Source organism: Heterocephalus glaber, unplaced genomic scaffold, assembly GCF_053883595.1.
Source record: "Heterocephalus glaber isolate CG9 unplaced genomic scaffold, H.glaber_assembly_v1.0 deba00001463, whole genome shotgun sequence".
NCBI classification, from domain to species: Eukaryota; Metazoa; Chordata; class Mammalia; order Rodentia; family Bathyergidae; genus Heterocephalus; species Heterocephalus glaber.
Window position 1 is genome coordinate 2,929,441 of NW_028258310.1, and position 20,379 is coordinate 2,949,819.

The 20,379-nt window shown below is 41.1% G+C and overlaps 1 protein-coding gene across 5 annotated transcripts in view; it reads right to left on the reverse strand.

The window, feature by feature from the left end:
• The window catches only part of Znf608 (zinc finger protein 608), a 112,743-nt gene that overhangs the window by 61,670 nt on the left and 30,694 nt on the right, over positions 1 to 20,379 (reverse strand). For all 5 annotated transcript variants that reach the window (XM_004854468.4, XM_004854470.4, XM_004854467.4 and 2 more), the window contains one exon: positions 1,039 to 1,294. In XM_004854468.4, the coding sequence (XP_004854525.1) occupies positions 1,039 to 1,294 (256 nt within the window). The remainder of the gene's footprint in view (positions 1 to 1,038; positions 1,295 to 20,379) is intronic.

Here is a 20,379-nt window from a genome sequence, read left to right on the forward strand (position 1 = left end):
CTGGTGAATGACTCTGAGTTTTAGACCCTTCTTCTGACTCCTGTCCTGTCCTCACTCTTCTCACAAAGTAGCACAGTATTCACCTTGTCATCTCCTTTACCCTGACCAATCTAGCGGAAAAGGAGAGAAAGCGTTCTCCCAGTTTTTCATTTTCCTTTGACCCTCGTCGGTGTGCTCCTCCCCTACTCTTTCCCTCCTCTACCCATACTGAAAGGGTCAGAGCAGCTCTCAACTCTTGGCAGCTGGTGTTCAGTATCTGCTGGCCTGTTAATGACACAGACCACCGAACCACTCTGCTCCCAAGGACCATGTGCTATGAGACGTGGCCAACCTGATCTGGATCCACTGTCACCACGGCACATTCTCTGATTTATACTTCCAATAGCAATGACAGATTGATCCATTTCTCTTGTACCTTGTCTCCCTTGTGACAAATGGACTGTGCTTGCCAAATGGCTTGCTGAGCCAAGGGGCAGGAAAGGTTCTGGCTCTGACCATAGAAGAAATGACTGGTTCCACCAGGGCATGAGCCCCTGACCGTGGCTTCATTAGCTCAGCACCAACCAGCCACAATCACATCACGACAACAGTCCTTGCTACGTGCAAAGACACTTTCTCCATTCCTCAGATAAACAGAAGCCACCACAGCACAAAAACAACCAAGCCAAGACAGACAAACCAGTTGGCACACCAAGTACACAATAAACTTGAGATCTAGCTTCCTCCTGAGCTTCCACAATATGTTATAGGACCAAGTCCCCCAACACCACTTCCCACAGCCCTTCCATGTTAGCACTTAAAAGTGGCAAAACACTTTTTTTTTGGCAAAACACTTTTAAGGACACTGACTCACCCTAAATGCAAAACCACCGTGAACGAGAAGGTAAACAGTTCTTATTTCCACAAAAATTCCCAGAGCCTATAAACTGCTTTTCTTCCCTCTCTGAATACCACCAAACAAATTCCCCTCACAGGTGGACAGAAATACATCATGGGGTAGAAGGCATAGGAAAATAAATAAAAATAAATTGTATTTACCTTCTTCTGTTTCATGCCACACGATCCCTTCCAAATTCACACTGGTCCCAGGTTCACAGGGCCCAAGACACTCTGGCTCTGTCACTACTCCAACTTCACATGTATTGACACCCACAGACCGAGTCCGAACCAAAAGCTGCTCAACGGGTGCTGCAATATTGGATGAAGATGGGGGAAAGTAGGAGGGTAGAATCTGAGGCGTGAGACTGCTGGAAATCGGTGGCGGTGGTGCTGGCACTGTAAACAGGGGGTCAACCTGAAAGACAGACAGGCTTACTGCAGTGGTGCTGCATTCTGCAATGGAATCTGCGTACATCGCTTCTAGAACACATCATCATTCCAAATTCCATTTGCAATTATAATAACGCTTTGAGCATTTCATGAGCCAAAATACAAAGCAGATTAGAATGAGCATTTTATTTTTTCATGCGAAACAAGGTAAACATAAGAGCATTAGTTTCCTCGATTATATGTAGGCCTTCAATAGTTTTCTAAATTCACCAATGGACGATCTTTTAGTCTCAGTGGATATGAATGAAAAACGCTTTGCAAAATTGAGAGTATTTCTGACTTCTACTGAAATCTTAATTTTCAAATCTATAACATTTTTCCAAAGGAGAAAATCTAATAAATACCAATAAACAATAATATTTACATCACTAGACACTTAAGTACAGGAGATGGACTAAAATTGTTTTCAAAGTACTTTATAAACCATAATGAATTAAATCACTATTAAAATATATTAACTTACTCTCCTGAATATATAAAATATATAACTTGATTACATACACTGAAACACATAAACTGGATATCACTAGCATGTATTTAGTATCAATTCTTAATTAAATATTCTGTTGTAAAGTTCAGCAGAATTCATATAGGGGGAGAAATAAAGGCATGTGTTCCAACATCAACAGAACATGAGTTTCTCCAATACACAAATCCTTTAGGGGTTCAACTGGTCAAGATCCCTGATGGGCCTGATTAAGACTCAGCAATCTCTCTAAATCCAGGAAATAGAAACAGTTCATTTTAAGATATTATGGAGCTAGGGCCGGAGATTTAGCTCAGTGGTGCTGTGCCTGCCTACCCAAGAACAAGGTCCTGAGTTCGAGACCCAGTTCCTTTAAAAAAAAAGAGGGGCCAGGATTTACCTCAGTGGCGCTGCACCTGCCTCGCAAGTGCAAGGTCCTGAGTTCGATCCCTAGTACCACAAAAAAAAAAAAGAGAGAGCGAGAGAGAGAGATCTTATGGAGCAATGATAGCTCCTTTGCACCCCTATCCTTGGAAGGGCAGCGAAAAGAGCATGACACAGGTTTAGAAGTTTGGCCACGATGGAACAGAAGCCTATGAGTGTACTAAAGAGACAGGTCACCACAGTGTACTCATTGATTTGGTCTACTTCCCAACTGTCAGGAGTGCTGCTACAGAGCAGCTTTGACTCTGCTATGCATGGGTTACCTGTTGTGAAAAGCCACTCAAACACATCTGTATCTGTACTAGGACTCTGGATTATCTGTCTTCGTGTTGTCCACAGTCACTGCCTGCACATGAGGGACCCAATCTTGCATGTATTATCAGTTGGGTTAACAAATTGTAAATATTAAGGACATACAGAAGGTTATTCTGGCAAAATACCCTCCCTCTTGTTGTTCAGATTTTTATCACTAGTTATCCTTTGTAGCTGCTCAACTATAGGTATATTATAACATTTTTGTTGCTTAAAAAAAAAGAGTATATTTCCAGCAAATGAGATGAAAAAGTATGGTCCTAGTTCAACAGCTGAAGCAGTCATCTGTGTGGGCTCCTTGTTCAAATGACTGCAGGAACTACGTCTACAGTTTGCATTGCACCAAAATGATGTTCACTTGCCAAAGTGATACAAGATGTCATAGGACAGCCCTTCACCCATCTGCTTGCTAAAGAAACTTAATTTCCTGCTCTCAAAGCTCCCATAAAACTTCTTTTGCTCCATGATTTTTATTGTTCTGCATTCTTTTTTTTGGTACTTGGAACTGAACTCGGGTCCTTGTGCTTGCGGAGCAGGAGGCGGAGCCACTGAGCTAAATCCCCAGCCCTTGTTCTGCATTCTTGATCACAGAGCCCAAGAAAGAAAAGCTTTTGGCAGCCCAACTTCCAGATTTGGTGATTTATATTTTCATGTAAATACAGCTTAATGTGGATCAAAGTTCTCACTGATAGTTCCTATTTAAAATGGAGTTGACAAATGGAAGAAAAGGGGTTCTAAGGAAGGAAATTTAAACAAGGAAAAAATGTAGTGCTACTTTGTAATCTTTATCACAACCAAAAAGCTATCTGAAATTAAAATCACTCCTTTTTTTAACTTTTTAAAAATTATAAATCAGTTAATGCTGTACTTTTTTTTGCACTCTTCCCAACAAATCTTCATATTATAGTTAGTTGTAAGCTGACTGTAATTTAATGCTATGCATATAAACCAAAAGGACAAAATGGAAAAATAGTGTTAAAATATTCCTTATGTGACCTGATCAAGAGAATATTAACACCAAGACAACAAATTTAACATCCACGTATGCATAGGAAACCAAAATAAAATCAAAGAGGTGAGTAATCTTAGAAAGTATCAACTCTGGTTTTGGCGAAGAGGATACACAATGGAGCGATGAATGCTACAGAGCTATGGGAATGGGATATGCTGACTCCAGGATTCGGGCACCAACTCCAACCCTAATTATCTTGTGACGACAGAGAGTCACTTAACCTCTCTGAGGCCCACTGGCATCAACTGGAAAATGTATTCTCAGCCTTTTAATACTGATGATAAAAACCTATCACGACAGTTTCTAGACTAAATCCCTATTTCAATATAACTACACTTATAGATATATTTGGATACAGATACACCCACCCATACTATTTAGGATATTTATGTAATTCCAAAAATCAAGTTCCCCTCTCCCATGCCCCCCTCTCTTCCTCCTCCCTCTCATCCTCCTCCTTCTTTTTCTTTTCTTTTCTTTTTTAAAACTGAACCCAGGGTCTTCCTTATAGATGCTAAACCCACACACTACCACTAAGACACTCTCAGCCCAAAGCCAAATTTCTACAGAATCTGGGTGGCTTGAGGGGAAAGGCCTTGGTACCCTAGGCCTACGAACAAGCTAACTGCGTTTATTTCCACTTACACAATCTAAATATAATTATAAAAGTTTCATCAATATTATCAAGCAAAGGACTGTGAAGCCCCATCCAACATGTTTTTAAACGAGAAAGCTAAGGTTTGGAGAGGATGACTATAAACATTAACTTCATCATTAGTAGTACCACAACTGATCGTATTCTAAAAGCCTTAAACTTGATAGGTAATACAATCTAAAAGATTCAAATCATTGATTACACAAGTGAATTTCTCCTTTAGTTTTCTGCTGTATAAACTTCCTCATGTAGTACAAAACTGCCATTCCCATGGGTACTGGGATCAGCACTACCAGTGAGAGAAAAGGAAACTCTGCCTGCTCTTCCCAATACCTTCGCTTCCCACAAGACTTCAGGATTGAGGGAAGACACCAAATGTTAAGGGGGTCTGAGGGCAATGGAAGGAAGTAGGGCCACTCTCAGAGGTGTTTTATTGGCCAAATATGCTACTCATAAAAACATTCCAATTTTTTACCAATACTTACACATTAGAGAAGAGTCTGAATTTCTCTTAAAATAGTAATTGGGTAATATCCTGTTCTGGGCCCACACTTCTCGGCAGAACTTATCTTAGGCCTTATTTTCCCACTTGACCTGCTCAGGGTAGGCAGCTTGAGCTTGTAAATTGGCCTTTTCCAGAGACAACCACAAAATGGTTCATCTAGAAGGCCACCTACTCCAGCCTACTCATTCCACGGAAAACTGGCTCATATCTGTGCAAGGACAGTAAGTTATCCCTAGCAGCAGTGAAGGTGAGCATAAAAAGAGTGGAATATTGAGCAGAAAATTTACAAGAGTTCAACATACACTGGAAGACAAGGGGGATGAAAGGGAAATAATGCAAAGAATGTGGCTACCACTTTCTGCCAGCTAATACCCCAGTGGAAGATGTTCTCCCTAAAAAGTTTCACTTCTCTTGTGTTGCTCACAATGTCACACATGAAGCGACATGTACCATATGTAAAACAGAATTTTAAAGGATATTCAATAATTATTTCTGCCTTGTACAAAAGATCAACTCCACCACACCTTGATTTCTCAGGTCACTGATCCATGCACTGAACCATAATCTCTTCAACCAAGCAAAGCTTGCTAGGGCAAAGAAGGTGGCACCAGTTTCCACAGCACTTCCTCCAGTGAGGAGGCAACATACTGTTATAGTTTGGATCTGAAATGTCCTCCACAGGTTTGTGTGTTAAAGGTGTGATCTCCAATGCAGCAGTGTTGATCTGGGGCTTTGGGAAAATGTGGGACCAAGAGGGTTCTGACCTCATCAGTGGGTTGACCCACTGATGGGTCCATAATTTGATGGGCCATTGAAGGTGATGGGAATTTAGAAAGGGGGACCTGGTTGAAAGGAGTAGGTCCTGGGTGATATACCTACAATAGTTGATCACAATGTATGATGTACATTTACATTTCAAAAATTTATTACAATAGAAAAACATAATAACATTAATCCTCCTCAAAATACTCTCCTTCCCTTTCAAACACATTTATTCTATTGTTCTTTCCACTTTCTAAAGCAGTTCTAGAAGTTCTCTTCTATGAGTGTCTTCACAGTGCATAATCAGAAATACAGTAAATGCTGCTGTCAAGTACTACCTAAAGAAAGGTAGGCATATAGAAACACTGCAGTGTGCCCAGCGCCTACGAGCAGAGCCACCCCCAGAACAAAGGAAGTGAACCTTCCAGGCCAACTTACCACCACCCTCAGTGACGAGGAGGTGGGCCATGTGGGAGCCAGCAGCAAACATCACCCCCCCCTTGAAATGAGAAGACACTTAAACAAGTCTCAAAACCAGACTTCCACATGACCTAAAGCAACCCCAATGGGAAACAAAATGGAACAATCTGATACTCAACCACCTGGACTCCCTGAACTGGCAACAAAACAGGATCTGGAAAAAATCAAACCAGAAATAATTTCTCAGATAACAGCAGAGATTGTGCCCATAGTGCAAGGTATGATTAATAAATCTATAGAGGACACAGATAAAAAAATAGATGAGCTGAGGAACATGATGGAATCCCAACATAGGAAACAAGTGAATCCATAAAACAGATGCAAACAGATTTCCAGATTAAAAACTCCACTGAAACTTTACACAGCAGAATGAGCCAACATGAGGACAGAATTTCAGATATAGAAGATAAGATTGCAATTAGTGACCAGGAAAGGGAAAATTTCTTTAAAATTGTAGGGACCATAAGAAATCAATCCAGCAGCTGCTAGACGATGCAAAGAAAAATAACATAAGACTGATCAGAGTCAATGAAGAAACAGGAGACAGTGCAGATGACATAAAAAAAACTGTTCACAGAAATGAGGGCAGAAAACTTCCCAAGCAGGGGGAAAGAACTTGACATACTGATAAGTGAGGCATATAGGACTCCAACTAGCCATGAGCAAAAAAACTCTACACACAGGCATATAATAAGTTAAGATTCCAGAAAGCCAACAGAAGAACAAAATTCTACAAGCAGTTAGAGAAAAGAAACAAATCACATACAAAGGAAAGCCCATCAGAATCACAGCAGACTTCTCAATGTAAACCCTCAACGGAAGAGCTTGGAGTGACATATTTCAATCCCTAGAGGAAAACAGCCTCCAACCCAGACTGATGTACCCTGCAAAACTATCTTTCAAAATTGATGGAGAAATAAGATACTTTCATGATAAAGAGCACCTTAGGAACTTCATGAGTACCAAAGAAGCACTCCAAAAAATTTTAGACAATATCCTAGGAAAAGACAATGAGGATCACAACCCCAGGAAGCCCAGCAAAATGAATCCATCTGGCACGACAAGAAATTAAGCACAAAGAGGGGGAATCCAACAAACAGAAAAAGTCATGACAATAATAAGTCAGTATGTATGAGTTATAACCATCAATGTTAATGGTCTCAATTAACCAGTCAAAAGAAATAGACTGGCAGAATGGGTCAAGAAGCAAGATCCAACAACATGCTGCATACAAGAAACGCACTTAATTCAGAAAGAAACTCACAGGCTGAAAGTTAAAGGGTGGAAAACAATCTCCATGCAACAGGAACCCGAAAAAAAATCAGGTGTAGCTATCCTCTTTGCAGATAAAGTGGATTTGAAACCAACACTGATTAAGAGAGACAAAGAAGGGCACTACATCCTTGTAAAGGGAACAATTCAAGAGGAAGAGATGACAATCATAAATATATATGCACCAAACACTAGTGCACCCAACTGTATAAAACAAATACTAACAGACATGAAAAATGAAATAAGCACTAATACAATAGTAGTGGGGGACTTCAATACCCCACTGTTACAAATAGATAGATCCACTAGACAGAAAACAAACAGCAAAATACTAGAACTCAATCAAACTCTTGAACAAATTAACTTAACAGATGTTAACAGAGTGTTTGTTCCACCCCACAAAATCAGAATACACATTTTTTCAGCTGCACATGGGTTATTCTCCAAAATAGACCACATACTCGCTCACAGAACATATTTCAGTAAGTACAAAGAAATTGAAGGTATCCCATGTACATTATTAGACCATAGTGCAATGAAATTGGAGATCAATAGTAAAAGAAACCGCAAGAATCTCATAAACACATGGAAATTGAACACCACACTTCTGAATAACCAATGGGTCACAGAGGAAATTAAAGAAGAAATCAGGCAGGGCCAGGGATTTAGCTCAGTGGTTCCGATGCCTGCCTCGCTAGCACAAGGTCCCGAGTTCAATCTCCAGTACGAAAAAAAAAAAAAGAAAGAAATCAGGCAGCTTCTACAGTTAAATGACAATGAAAACACAATATATTGGAATCTATGGGACACAATGAAAGCTGTCTTATGAGAGAAATTCATAGCTGTGAATACTCATATTAGGAAAACAGAGTGAGCCCAACTAAACAACCTGATGCTGAACCTCAAGCTTCTAGAAAAAGAAGAGCAGGACAAACCCAAAGCTCATACAAGGGAGGAAATTATAAAGCTCAGAGGAGAAATCAGAGACTAAGAGAACAATACAAAAAAATCAATGAAGCAAAGAGTTGATTCTTCAAAAGAATAAACAAAATTGACAAACCCTTAGCCAACCTTATCAGAAAAAGGGGAAAAAAGGCCCAAATCCATGCTATTAGGAATGAAAAGGGTGAAATTACAATGGAACCAGCAGAATCCAGAGGATCATCAATACCTACTTCTAGAACCTATACACCCAATAAGATGGAAAACACAGAAGAAATGGACAGATTCCTAGATACGTATGAATTACCAAACTTGAAGGAAGAAAACCTAAAAATTCTAAACAACCCAATATCAGTCAACGAAATCAAAAATGTAATTGAAAACTTAACAACTAAGAAAAGCCTGGGTCGTGATGGCGTCACTGCTGAATTCTACAAGACATTTAGAGAGGAACTACTGCCACTCCTGTTTAAACTCTTCAATTAAACTGAAAGGGAAGCAATACTCGCAAATTCATTCCTGGAAGCAAGCAAGCATCACCTTGATCCTGAAAGCAGAGAAAGACCCAACCGAAAAACAGAACTATAGGCCAATCTCACTAATGAACATAGATGCAAAAATCCTTAATAAGATACTGGCAAATAGAATGCAGAAGATCACCAAGAAGATCATACACCCCGACCAAGTGGGATTCATCCCAGGGATGCAGGGATGGTCCAACATATGCAAATCAATCAATGTAATACATTATATCAACAGAATCAAGGACAAAAACATACGATCATCTCAATAGATGTAGAAAAAGCATTTGACAAAATCCAATACGCATTTATGATAAAAGCCCTACAAAAAAATTGGAACAGACGGTCTCTACCTTAATCTGATAAAAGCCATCTATGAAAAACCAACAGCCAATATCATACTAAATGGTCAAAACCTGAAATCCTTCACACTAAAATCAGGAACAAGACAAGGATATCCACTATCACCACTCCTGTTCAATATAGTTTTGGAAACATTAGCCACAGCAATTAGACAAGAGAAAGAAATAAAAGGAATAAAGATAGGAAATGAAGAAGTCAAATTGTCATTATTTGCAGATGACATGATACTCTATATAGAAGACCCCAAGAACTCCACCAAAAGTCTTCTAGACTTAATAACCAAATTCAGTAAAATAGCTGGATACAAGGTCAACACACAAAAATCAATACCTTTCCTCTATATGATCAACAGATTCACTGAGAGAGAAATAAGGGCAACAATTCCTTTGACACTAGCATCCAAAAAACTGAAATACCTAGGAATTAACCTAACAAAAGAAATCGAAGCCCTCTTCTCTGAAAACTATAGCACTCTGAAAAGAGAGATTCAAGATGATATCAGAAAATGGAAAGACATCCCTTGCTCCTGGGTAGGAAGAATCAACATAGTGAAAATGGCCATATTTCCAAAACTGTTGTATAGATTCAATGCAATCCCAATTGAAATCCCAGCAGCATACCTCACAGACCTGGAGAAAACAATCCAAAAATTCATTTGGGACAAGAAGAGACTCAGAATAGCAAAAGCAGTTCTAGGCAACAGAGGCACGGCAGGGGGTATCACAATCCCCAACCTGCAACTCTACTACAAAGCTACTGTGATAAAAACAGCATGGTACTGGCAAAGAAATAGACCTGAGGACCAGTGGAACAGATCAGAAGGTGCATAAACAACTCCAGACACACTCAGCCACCTCATCTTTGACAAAGAAGCCAAACACCCTCACTGGAGGAAAGATAGCCTCTTTAACAAATGGGGCTGGAAAAATTGGGTTTCAACTTGCCAAAGATTAAAACTAGACCTGTATCTCTCGCCATGCACTAAACTAAAATCAAAATGGATTAAAGGCCTAAATATTAAAACAGAAATGCTGAACCAGCTGGAACAGAGGTTAGGTAGAACTCTTGAAGACATTGGTGTAGGAAAAGATTTTATGAACAAAGCCTCAGTTTCCCGTGAACTTGCACAATCAACAAGTGGGATCTCTTCTTATTAAAAAGCTTCTGCACAGCAAGAGAAACCACCAACAGCGTGAAGAGACAACCCATGTGGGAAAAAGTTTTCACCTGCTGTTCCTCAGACAAAGGTCTACTATCTAGAATCTATAAAGAACTTAAAAAAAAAAAAAATCAGACCTCCCAAATTTAAAGACCCAGTCCAAAAATGGGCATCTGAAATGAATGGGCATTTCTCAGACAAAGAAGTAGAAATAGCAAATAAACGTATGAAAAAATGTTCAACATCACTGGTCATTCAAGAGACGCAAATGAAAACAACACTGAGATTCTGCCTCACCCCAGGAAGAATGGCTGCTATCATGAAATTAACCAGTAACAAATGCTGGTGGGGCTGTGAGGAAAGGAACACTGTTCCACTGCTGGTGGGAGTGTAGACTGGTGCAACCACTGTGGAAATCAGTATAGAGATACCTCAAAGAACTAGGACTAGAGGTCCCATTTGACTCAGCTATTCCCCTGCTGGGTATCTTCCCCAAAGAATTAACATACCACAGTGATATATGTGTAGCCATGTTCATAGCAGCACAATTTTAATAGCTAAAACTTAGAAGGAGCCCAATTGCCCATCAACTGGAGACTGGATAAAGAAAATTTGGTTTTTTTTATAAAATAGAGTACTACTCGGTCATAAAGAATGAGAGATTAGAGGCATGTATAGCTAAATGGATGCACATTGAGGTGATAATCTTAAATGAAATCAATAGGACACACATGTGGAAATATTGAATAGTTTCTCAAATGTGAGAAACTGAAAGTGTAAATAGGCCTAAAGGGTATAATAGATAATGTGAAATAGGAAGAAAAGGGCCAAAGGGGAGGGGAAGTGGGAGGGGTGGGAAAAAGGAAAGAAGGGAATGGAATTAATATGAGAAAATGAAAAAATGGAAACAAAGTCTTTGTAAATAGGGATGGATGGAGGTGTTGAAGGGAGGACAGGGGAATGGGGAAAAAATAAGAACCAAGAGAGATTACGTAAAGGTGCAAATTTCCAGTGATCAATGTCATTATATTGTATACCTAAAATGTACCAATAAAATTAATTTAAAAAAACATTGGAGTGTGTCCCCATCCATCTTATTCACAGGATCTGGCACCATGTGACTTCTGTCTCTGCCTCAAAGTCACAGTGACCATTCAAAGTAAATGTTTTGCATCAATTCAGGACATTGAGGCAGCCACAACAGTACAATTAAAGATACTCATCAAAGAAGACTTTCAGAACTGCTTCAGAAATTGGCAAGAGTGATGGGATAAGTGTGTTTCAAGGGAAGGGAAGTATTTTGACGGGAATTAATGGTATTGTGTCTTTTACTGTAATAAAATTTTAAAATTTAAACATTCACTGTGTTTTGTGATCATATCTCATGTATCTTGTCCCCAACCCCTTCTCATCACCCCTGTCCTCTGTCCACCAATGGTGAGCAGCTTTGCTGCATGACATGCTCTCCACCATGATGTTCTGTCTCACCACTGTGCCCAAAACCAACGAGCCAGGGGACCATGGACTGAAACCTCTGAAATCATGATCCATACCAAAACTATCCTCCTTTATGTCATTTATCTTAGGTATGTGTCATATGTGGTTGGAGGCACAGAAAATTAACACAAATACTAAGGGGGGTCCAGGGATTTTGCTCAGTGGTGCCACGCCTGCCTCACAAGTGCAAGGTCCTGAGTTCAATCCCTGGTACCAAAAATAAAAAATACTAAGGGGGTGAACCTGGGGTTCTGTTTGAAGACAGCTTGGGGTTCAAATCCTGGGCATACCAGTACTTGCTATGCTGGAGCCTGAAGAAGTCACTGGGCTTCTCTAAGGCTCCATGTATGGATCTAAGAAATGTGATTAATAATAATAGTTACCCTCACCATGTTGTAGTGAAGAATCCATGAGGAGAATCATGCAATGTAAATGCTCAGCATACTGTATAGCTCACTAAACACTGGCTTTAAATATTTAAAAAAGAAAGTCCCTCATCTGATACTACAGTTCTCTAACCCCACACACAAGGTTACAAAGCTCTTTTTTGCATCCTACTATATTTAAAATAAATCTATAATCCCTTCCAAATGCATGGTTAAGTACAGTTGAAGTGTGTTAGAAGTGTAAGAAAATGAGGCTTAACCCAGAGAAGCTCAGCCTTGGGAAATACTGCTTCTTTCATACACTGGCATCTGGCAGCAGTCAACTACCTTAAGCCATCCCCATTATAGTTTTATAGCAATGATGGGATCACTACAGAGGTCCTGATGAGTCCTAGAGTACTACAAATCTCCTACTAATTCCAGATGCACCTCTTTTTCATGTACTGCCACCCCAAAAGTCTACTCCTAGTCACCTAAACTCCATTACACATCAACCCAATAAATAATGACTGTAATCACAGAAACAGAGTAAACTTACAACTATAATCACAGAACTGCATCCAAAGTACTGTCCATGGTGGTCTGCATGCAAAATACCTGACCACTAGCTACGTAACCTCGGACAAGACACTTGATCACTCTGGGATTCTGTCTTCATGTATAAAATAAAAATAGCACCTAGCTAATGTGACTGCTACACGAGATCATACCCCCTCCCCACCCCCCCAAAAAAACATAGCTCAGGGCCTGGTTCAGAGTAGCACTCAATAAACAGGAGCTATCTCCACTGTCAACGTTATTATCATTATTACAAATATATTTCAGACCTGAACTAAAAAGAAATCGATAGATGGTTTAGTCCCATAGGGCCAAATGTTACCATTTGCTACATTCAAAAGAAATTCAAAAGAGCCAGTTATGAATAACTTTCTGGGAGGGGGAGAAAGCCTAATATAGTTCTAATCAAATATTCCTCATTTAAAAATCAGTGGGGCATTACTGGTCTAATAATGCTAATAACTAGAGTAAAAAATCAGAATAAAGAACTGGCCAGTTTTAGCAATGGCTTCTTTATCAGAGGTCTTTTCTGTCATCTTGATAGGACACTGATGTAACTTATTAAGAGCCCAAAAGAGGAAAGCAGGAAAGCAGCCATCTCTAGTAGGAGGAAAAAAAAAACACCCATAAGTCTAACAGCTGGTGGTGGCAGCCTGTCAAACTGAGGAAAGTTAATGTCAAGAACAGACGCAAGGCAGTCTCTCACTGTTATTTTTGCATGATTATTCCCAGGTGTTGGTGCATGCTGAGCAGTAGCCTGGCTATTTATCACGCCAAAGAGTCTAAGAGCTTGGGAGGAGGGAGCAGCGAGGGCCAGGGAGGCAGAGAAGAAAAGGTTATTCACACAGACAGCAGTACTTAGTGTGTATAAGTAGAGAGCTGGAGGAAAGAGTCTGCAGAGGTCTTGGCAATATTTCCTCTTTCCACCTTATTTCAAGGGCTTCCTGAGGGCTGATGAGCAAGAAAGGCTCCAAAGCTACAGTGCTGGTGGCAGCAGCTTTTCGTCACTAGAGCACTGGGTGCTGTCAGCCAGAAACGGTTTTCAGCATCCAGAACACGACAGCCCATGAGGAGGGGTCTCTAGGGCAGGGCTGGGGAGCACCCCAGTGGGCACTCCTGCTCCTCCCAGATGCAACAAAGACAGTCAAGTGGCTCTGCTGCCTGAGAACTCCTGTTTCCCAGTGGAGGGAGCAGAGGAAGCCCGGAGCTGCAGACAGGTGACACCCTGATGAGGAGCTTGCCCCACGTTCCTTCCATCTGTAGCCACAAATCTCCACACTCAGCCTGCTCTTCACCCCTCAGTCCTGGGATTCTCAGACTATCAACAAGCAGTGGGGGATGGTGTTGCATCTGCACAAACTGATACTTCCACATTCTCACGAGCATGCTGGGACACGCTTACTTTAATGCCCATGTGTTCTCCATATCCTTGTATGTGGCTGTTTTATGAGACTGCTCGCAGTCACCTCTTAATTTAAAAGCATTAGGCAGAGACTGTACTACCATAGAAGTCAAGGCTCTTTAGAGATGACCACTGCCACGGTCTCTACTCAGCCTCTGCCTAACGTCAATGCTTCATTAGCAAAGCAGGAAAGGCTTATAAAACTCCTTCCTTGAATTAGGCACTGGTCTTTTCTCCAAAATTCATCAAGTATGAATTTCCATCCCTGACAGACAAACCTAGAACAGCTGAATTTTTGGTCATACCTAATTCTTCCTCCCCTAAAGGCAGTGGAGGACTTGCTCCCAACCATGGTCAAAGCAATTTATGTGCAAACATGGGGAAATTCTCATTACAGGTCTACAATACCAAGCTTAGGCAGGATTAGACTGTCCATGCCCTCCTCTGATCTTCACAAAATTGTAAAGAAAGAATGTCACAGATGACACTGGAACTTGGGAAAAAATAGGTAACTTGACAGGTCATTTAGGGTGGGGAACCAAACCAGAATTTGAACCATATTGGTCTAACATCAAAGGCAAACTTTACCATGTTAAGTAGGACACAAGATACAAAGAAAACCTCCTCCAAAGCTACTTTCTGACTCTTTTCAGGCACCACACTCCTAAACTCTGTTTTACTGTCCAGTTTAAGAGTGCATCTCAAGAGTTCCAAACAAATACTGTGATCAGACACCTTTCTTCAAAGAACCACTGAAACCAAAGCTCAGATTTGGTTCTGTTATTGTTGTGGTTCTAAAACCATTCCAGAGCCTGGCATGGTGGCTCAAGCCTATAATCCCAGCACTCAGGAGGCTGAGGCAGGAGGACTGGAGCAAGTTTGAGGCCAACTTGTAATACACAGTGAGTTCATAGACAGCCTAAACTACAAAAGGAGACCCTGTCTCAAACAAACAAACAAAAAATCATTCTAAAAGGTATGACCATGTATACTGACTGAGAATTACATCACCATCTCCATTTTTTTTCATTACTGGTAATACAACACACATTTGGGGGGGAGGGTACTGGGGATCAAACTCAGGTTCTTGAGCTTGCAAGGCAGGCGATGGAACCACTGAGCTAAATCCCTGGCCCTCTTACAACCAAGGGCTTAACTGCTAAAGTGCTGATAAGTTCTGCAGATGGCCTGCTGGGTTGGGCCTGGGGACACTCAGGCCTCTGGCCCCACAGAGCCAAGATGATGCTTCCATCCCAGCCAGGACCCTGCAATCACAAAATGCCACCAATTCACAGTCTCCATGGGGTTGCTTGGGACAGTGTGTCACTGACTATTGGTGATATCCTAGAAGTGGCCCAATGTGCAGGTCACAAAGCAAAGGCACATACAGCCACCCCCAACATGTGTAAAATCAGCTTCAAACAAGAGCAACTATTTTTAACTTCATCCTCTTGATAGTTTGCAAAGCACTGCAGAAGGGACTGAATGTGTAAAGGCAGAGTATAATTAAACTACCAGACTCAACGCCTTACATTTTTTTGTTTTGGAGCCAAACAACATCTCCCCTAGAAGGTCCTCAGTGAGACACTGGTAGAGGCAGAGCAGATGCAGGGACTCCAAAAGAGGACTCTTCCACAAGAGCCCATCAGTTGTCACATACTTAGCCTCATTTGTGCTGTCTCAAAGAATTCTGTCCCACCGCTGAGGTACAGATACTTAATCTGTTCTAAAAGTGCTGCTGACATCTTCCACTACTCAGAGCTGGGTGTTCTTTAAATAGTAGCAGCAAATGATCAGCATTTTCCTATCTCATTCAAAGGACTTCTCTGATTTCCTCTCACCATATTTCCAAAGACACTTAAAACACAAAAATAATCCACAAAGAAAGGAGGCCATATAAAGGTACTAGAAAAGCCTGTGTTCTTGGATTAATCCTTTTCACAAGTTCCTTTGTTTGTACAAAGCTGAATTTCTGAAAAGTTCCACACAAGTCCATTGTTATCAATTAGATCTTGTTCCCTATCCCTTAAGAGTGAGACTTTAAAAGGAGAGCTCAGCAGATGTTGCTTTTGCAGGAGTGCACCTACAGTAGCCAACAGATCAATGTCAAATCACATGAATGATGCGTGTACCTAGCAGATACTGACCAGTGATGAATACACTGCCTGTCTCTGCAGGACTCCTAATTTCTCCTTGAGGTCAGCCTGAAATCTGGAAATCACTGGAGGTGACACAATTTTAAGGGAAGAAAGAAAGAGGACAAGAAAAGCCTGTTGGGGAAATTCATCTTCTTTCTATTCCTTTTAACTAAAACAATTTTTTTTCTTACCTTATATTTGGCAATCTTACTTGAGAATACAACCAAAATCTTGACATCTGAATTATAAACATAATACATGCTGCTCATAACCAATTAAACGACAAAGGAGTGTCTGACTTACACTGTGGGAACCAGGGAAAGGGCCAAAACTTGCTTTTCCAAAGCCACACAAGGGACAATTGTGACTCCCTGCTGAGAGTACTGCCTTGGTACCATTTACTTTCCTCCCTGTGAAATGTTGACACTGAGCTAAAAAATCCAACATATGTCTAAAAGGCTCGCTGTGCATTTATTGTTTTGTCCCTCTTCCTTCCCTACCTCCTAAATCCTAACCCACTGGGGATTTAGCTCAGTGGTTTTGCTGCCTGCTGCGCAAGCGCAAGGACCCAAGTTCGATCCCTGGTACCAAAAAAAAAAAAATATGGTGAAAGTTTAAATCCTGACCCACAAGACTGATCCAGTTCAACAAATTAAGGAAATGTTTTATTTTTTGGACCGGGAATCAAACTCCGGACCTTGCACCTTCAAGGCAGTCGTTGGAATCACTGAGCTAAATCCCTGGTCCCAAGGAATGTTTTTAGACTTTAAGTTATTAATATTACTGACCACAATTTGGCAAAGCTCTCCGTAGTTTATCACAGAGCCAAAACGATTAAAAAGAGAGGTAAAATCACAAAGTCCTACTACTTATTTTCACACATACCTATGTCATGTATGTGCACCATATTGTCATACATACATGACACCTATCCACCTGCTATCCTGTGCTCAAGAACACTTTAAAGATACATTCACTCTTATGACAGCTCTATAGAAGGGCTGAGGTGGGTTCTCTCCTCTGATTTTGAGGAAGAGGGAAAGTAAAGTCTTCCGAGAGAAGTTACCTCTCAGGATCAAGGAGGAGAACACAGCCATTGACCAGTCCAGGAGGTCTGTCATGCCACACCCTCTACCAAGTTCAATGCCACAACCCAAACTTTTAAATGTCTTTTCTTGAGTATGGGGTTGTGGCTCAGTGGTAAAACAATAGCCTGGTATACAGTAAAGCCTGGGTTCAATTTCAACACCATACACAAAACAGAAAAGTTTCTTTATATAGAGCCCTACACACACAAAAAAATGCTGCTCACAGATCCAGAATGATTTTCCCCTCTGAAGACAGAGCAGGTTTTAAAATCCGATAGGTCACTTTCCAAAGGGAACTAATCTCTCTTTTATCAGTTTCTTGTATATTCTTTCAGAAATCTTATCACTATGAAAACAGAGGGAGCCAGCAATGATGGCACACGCCTGTAATCCCAGAACCAGGAGACTGAGGCAAGAGGATTACCGAGTTCAAGGCCAGCCTGAGTTTCACAGCAAGTTCAAGGCCAGTCTGGGACACAAAGGAAGACCCTGTTTCAACTCCCCTCCCAAAATAAAATTTAAAAAAAGCACAGAGAGGAGGGAGGGAATCAGTTTTCATTAGAGTCTTCTGTGTTACCTGAATGTTAACATGTATTTCTTATATCATTTAAAAATTATTTTTGAGGCAGGAAGATCACTGCACACTCAAAAAAAAAAAAGTAGTATTATTTTAAAGAGGGCACATGATCTGAAATGATCATTTCAACTCTTATGCAAAGGTTTTAAAATCAACACAAGCCAAAAGGGGCATCAGGACCCCATCTGTGTGACAAGGAACCCTGCACTGACCCCATACCCTTTCCTTTATAATGGTTGCTGCTTAAAGTGCCTCACTGTTAGAGAAGTCATTCTGTCTTTAAACAAATTTCTGCCAGGTGCCACTATGTGTCACACATTCCTCCTGGAGCTCTCTGACCCAGAGACTGGAGACAAATGGAAAGTGCAGAGCACAGTGCCGTCAGGAGCAAGATGGTCAGTTAAGCCCAGGGCATTGTGGGAGGATGGGGGGGTGGCCTGGTAAAAGAATGGGAGGGGCAGGCAGAACTGAACTGTATACTGAATTCAGTTAGGGGTTGGCAGTTTAGTGAGCTACTGGGTAAGCTGAGGCTGAAGACTCAGCTCACAAGGAAGCCCAAGTCAGGCTAAGATTCTGAGGTTCACTGTAAGGTTAGAAGACAGCAGTGAGGATTCTAAAACAGGGGCATGGAAAGATCAGGCGATTTATCTGGCACAACAGAATTTGTGAGAAAACAGACGAGAGAACAAAATTGGAGGGAGAAGGGCAATGAGGAAGCCATGATGGAACTCCAAGGAATAGACGGCACACGTGGTGGGCAGAGGAAGGAGAGGTTGGACTTAGGAAGGTGGGGAAAGAGGGTAAGCGCAAAGGTGAGTTCCAGGAGTCTGTTTCAGCTGAGTCTCATTCTCTGGGATGGGGGGCTCAGACAGGATTCCAGTCACACATGGGGCACTATCTACCAGGTAGATGAACTGTCTGGAACTCAAGGGAACACTCTAGACAGGCACAGAGAAAGTGATAAAGCCAGTGAAGCGGATGAAATGGCTCAGAAAGCAAGAAAAAAGAGTGAGGTGACTTGGTGAGATCCCAGTAATAAGGGAGCGAGAGCTGAGTAGCCAAAACCAAAGGAGAGCAGCTCAAACAGCAGAGAGGTCTGAGGTCTGGTGGCCAACGCCACCATGGAGAAATCAAGAGGAGACAGCCCAGCGCTTCCTCCTACCCTCCACAGAAAAACAAGACTTGATGTTTTAAAACTCGCCAAAGCCTAACATTTCCCTTAATTTAGCCCTAACAACCAAAGGAAGCCCCACAGTGGTCCCTGAAGCAACCTCGAACTACCTGTCTCAAGCCAGGTGAAGAAATACCACCAGGCCTGCACTCACTTTTATTCCCTTATGGTCTTAGAACTACTAGATCCCACCTCTAAATGCCATGTCCCTCTCCACCTTCTGTGTGTCCCTGGCCATCTAGAAGACAATGAGGCCTTCACTTCAGGAGGCTGAATTACAAAACCAATCTGGATCTTGAAGAAGCTTTCCTAATTAACCCTCACACACAGAGGGTACTGGCCCCTCCCAGTGACACCCAGGCACCAAGCTTGCACAACTAACATTAAAACCAACATGTTAAAAATGTGCCACTATGATTACTGAAAACCAAATGATGGGTCCAACAGAGATGAAAAATAAAAAACTTCAAAATATCTGGAGATAGGTGAATAAATGAATATGTACTATTATTTAGTATCAGATATATATCAAGATTTTATTTTTTGGAGGGGTGGGGAGTGATTTTTTTTTTTTTCTCTTCCAAAAGCTGGTCTTAGGAAGAATACTAGCCTAAGAATGAGATCAGGATATGCCAGTGTCAACATCTATAAAATGGCAGTAGGAATGTTTCAATAGTTTCATAAGAATACCTCAAGAATCAAATGAAATAAACTCTAAGAAAATGGTATCAAAAGAATGCACAAATGTCAGGCATGGTGGCACATGCTTATAATTCCAGCTACTCTGGAGACTGAGTCAGGAAGATCACGAGTTTGAGGCCATGCTTATCAGACTTATGGAGACCTGCCTCAATGTGGAAAAGAACTGATATAGGGATATAGCTCAGAGATAGCACACTTGACTATCATGCAAGGCACTAGGTTCTATTCCCAGTACTGTCAAAAAAATTTTAAAAATCACAAATGTAAATAAAAATGAGTATTACTAGCCATACTTTCACAGTTACTAATCCATTTTATAAACATAAGGAAGGGTGAGGGGTAGAAGGATCAAATTCTCTTAGGATTCATATCTCCAGAATAGTCACTTATTTTTACACATACGTTTCACTGAAAAACTGATTCTGGCCGGGGATTTAGCTCAGTGGTTCTGGTGCCTGCCTTGCAAGCGCAAGGTTTGGAGTTCGATCCCTGGTACAAAAAAAAAACCTAAGTAGAAAGGCATTTTGGGCCAGAGATTTAGCTCAGTAGTTTCGCTGCCTGCTATGCAAGCGCAAGGACCTGAGTTCGATCCCTGGTACCAAAAAAAAAACAAAAAATAAAAAAACTGATTCTGGATA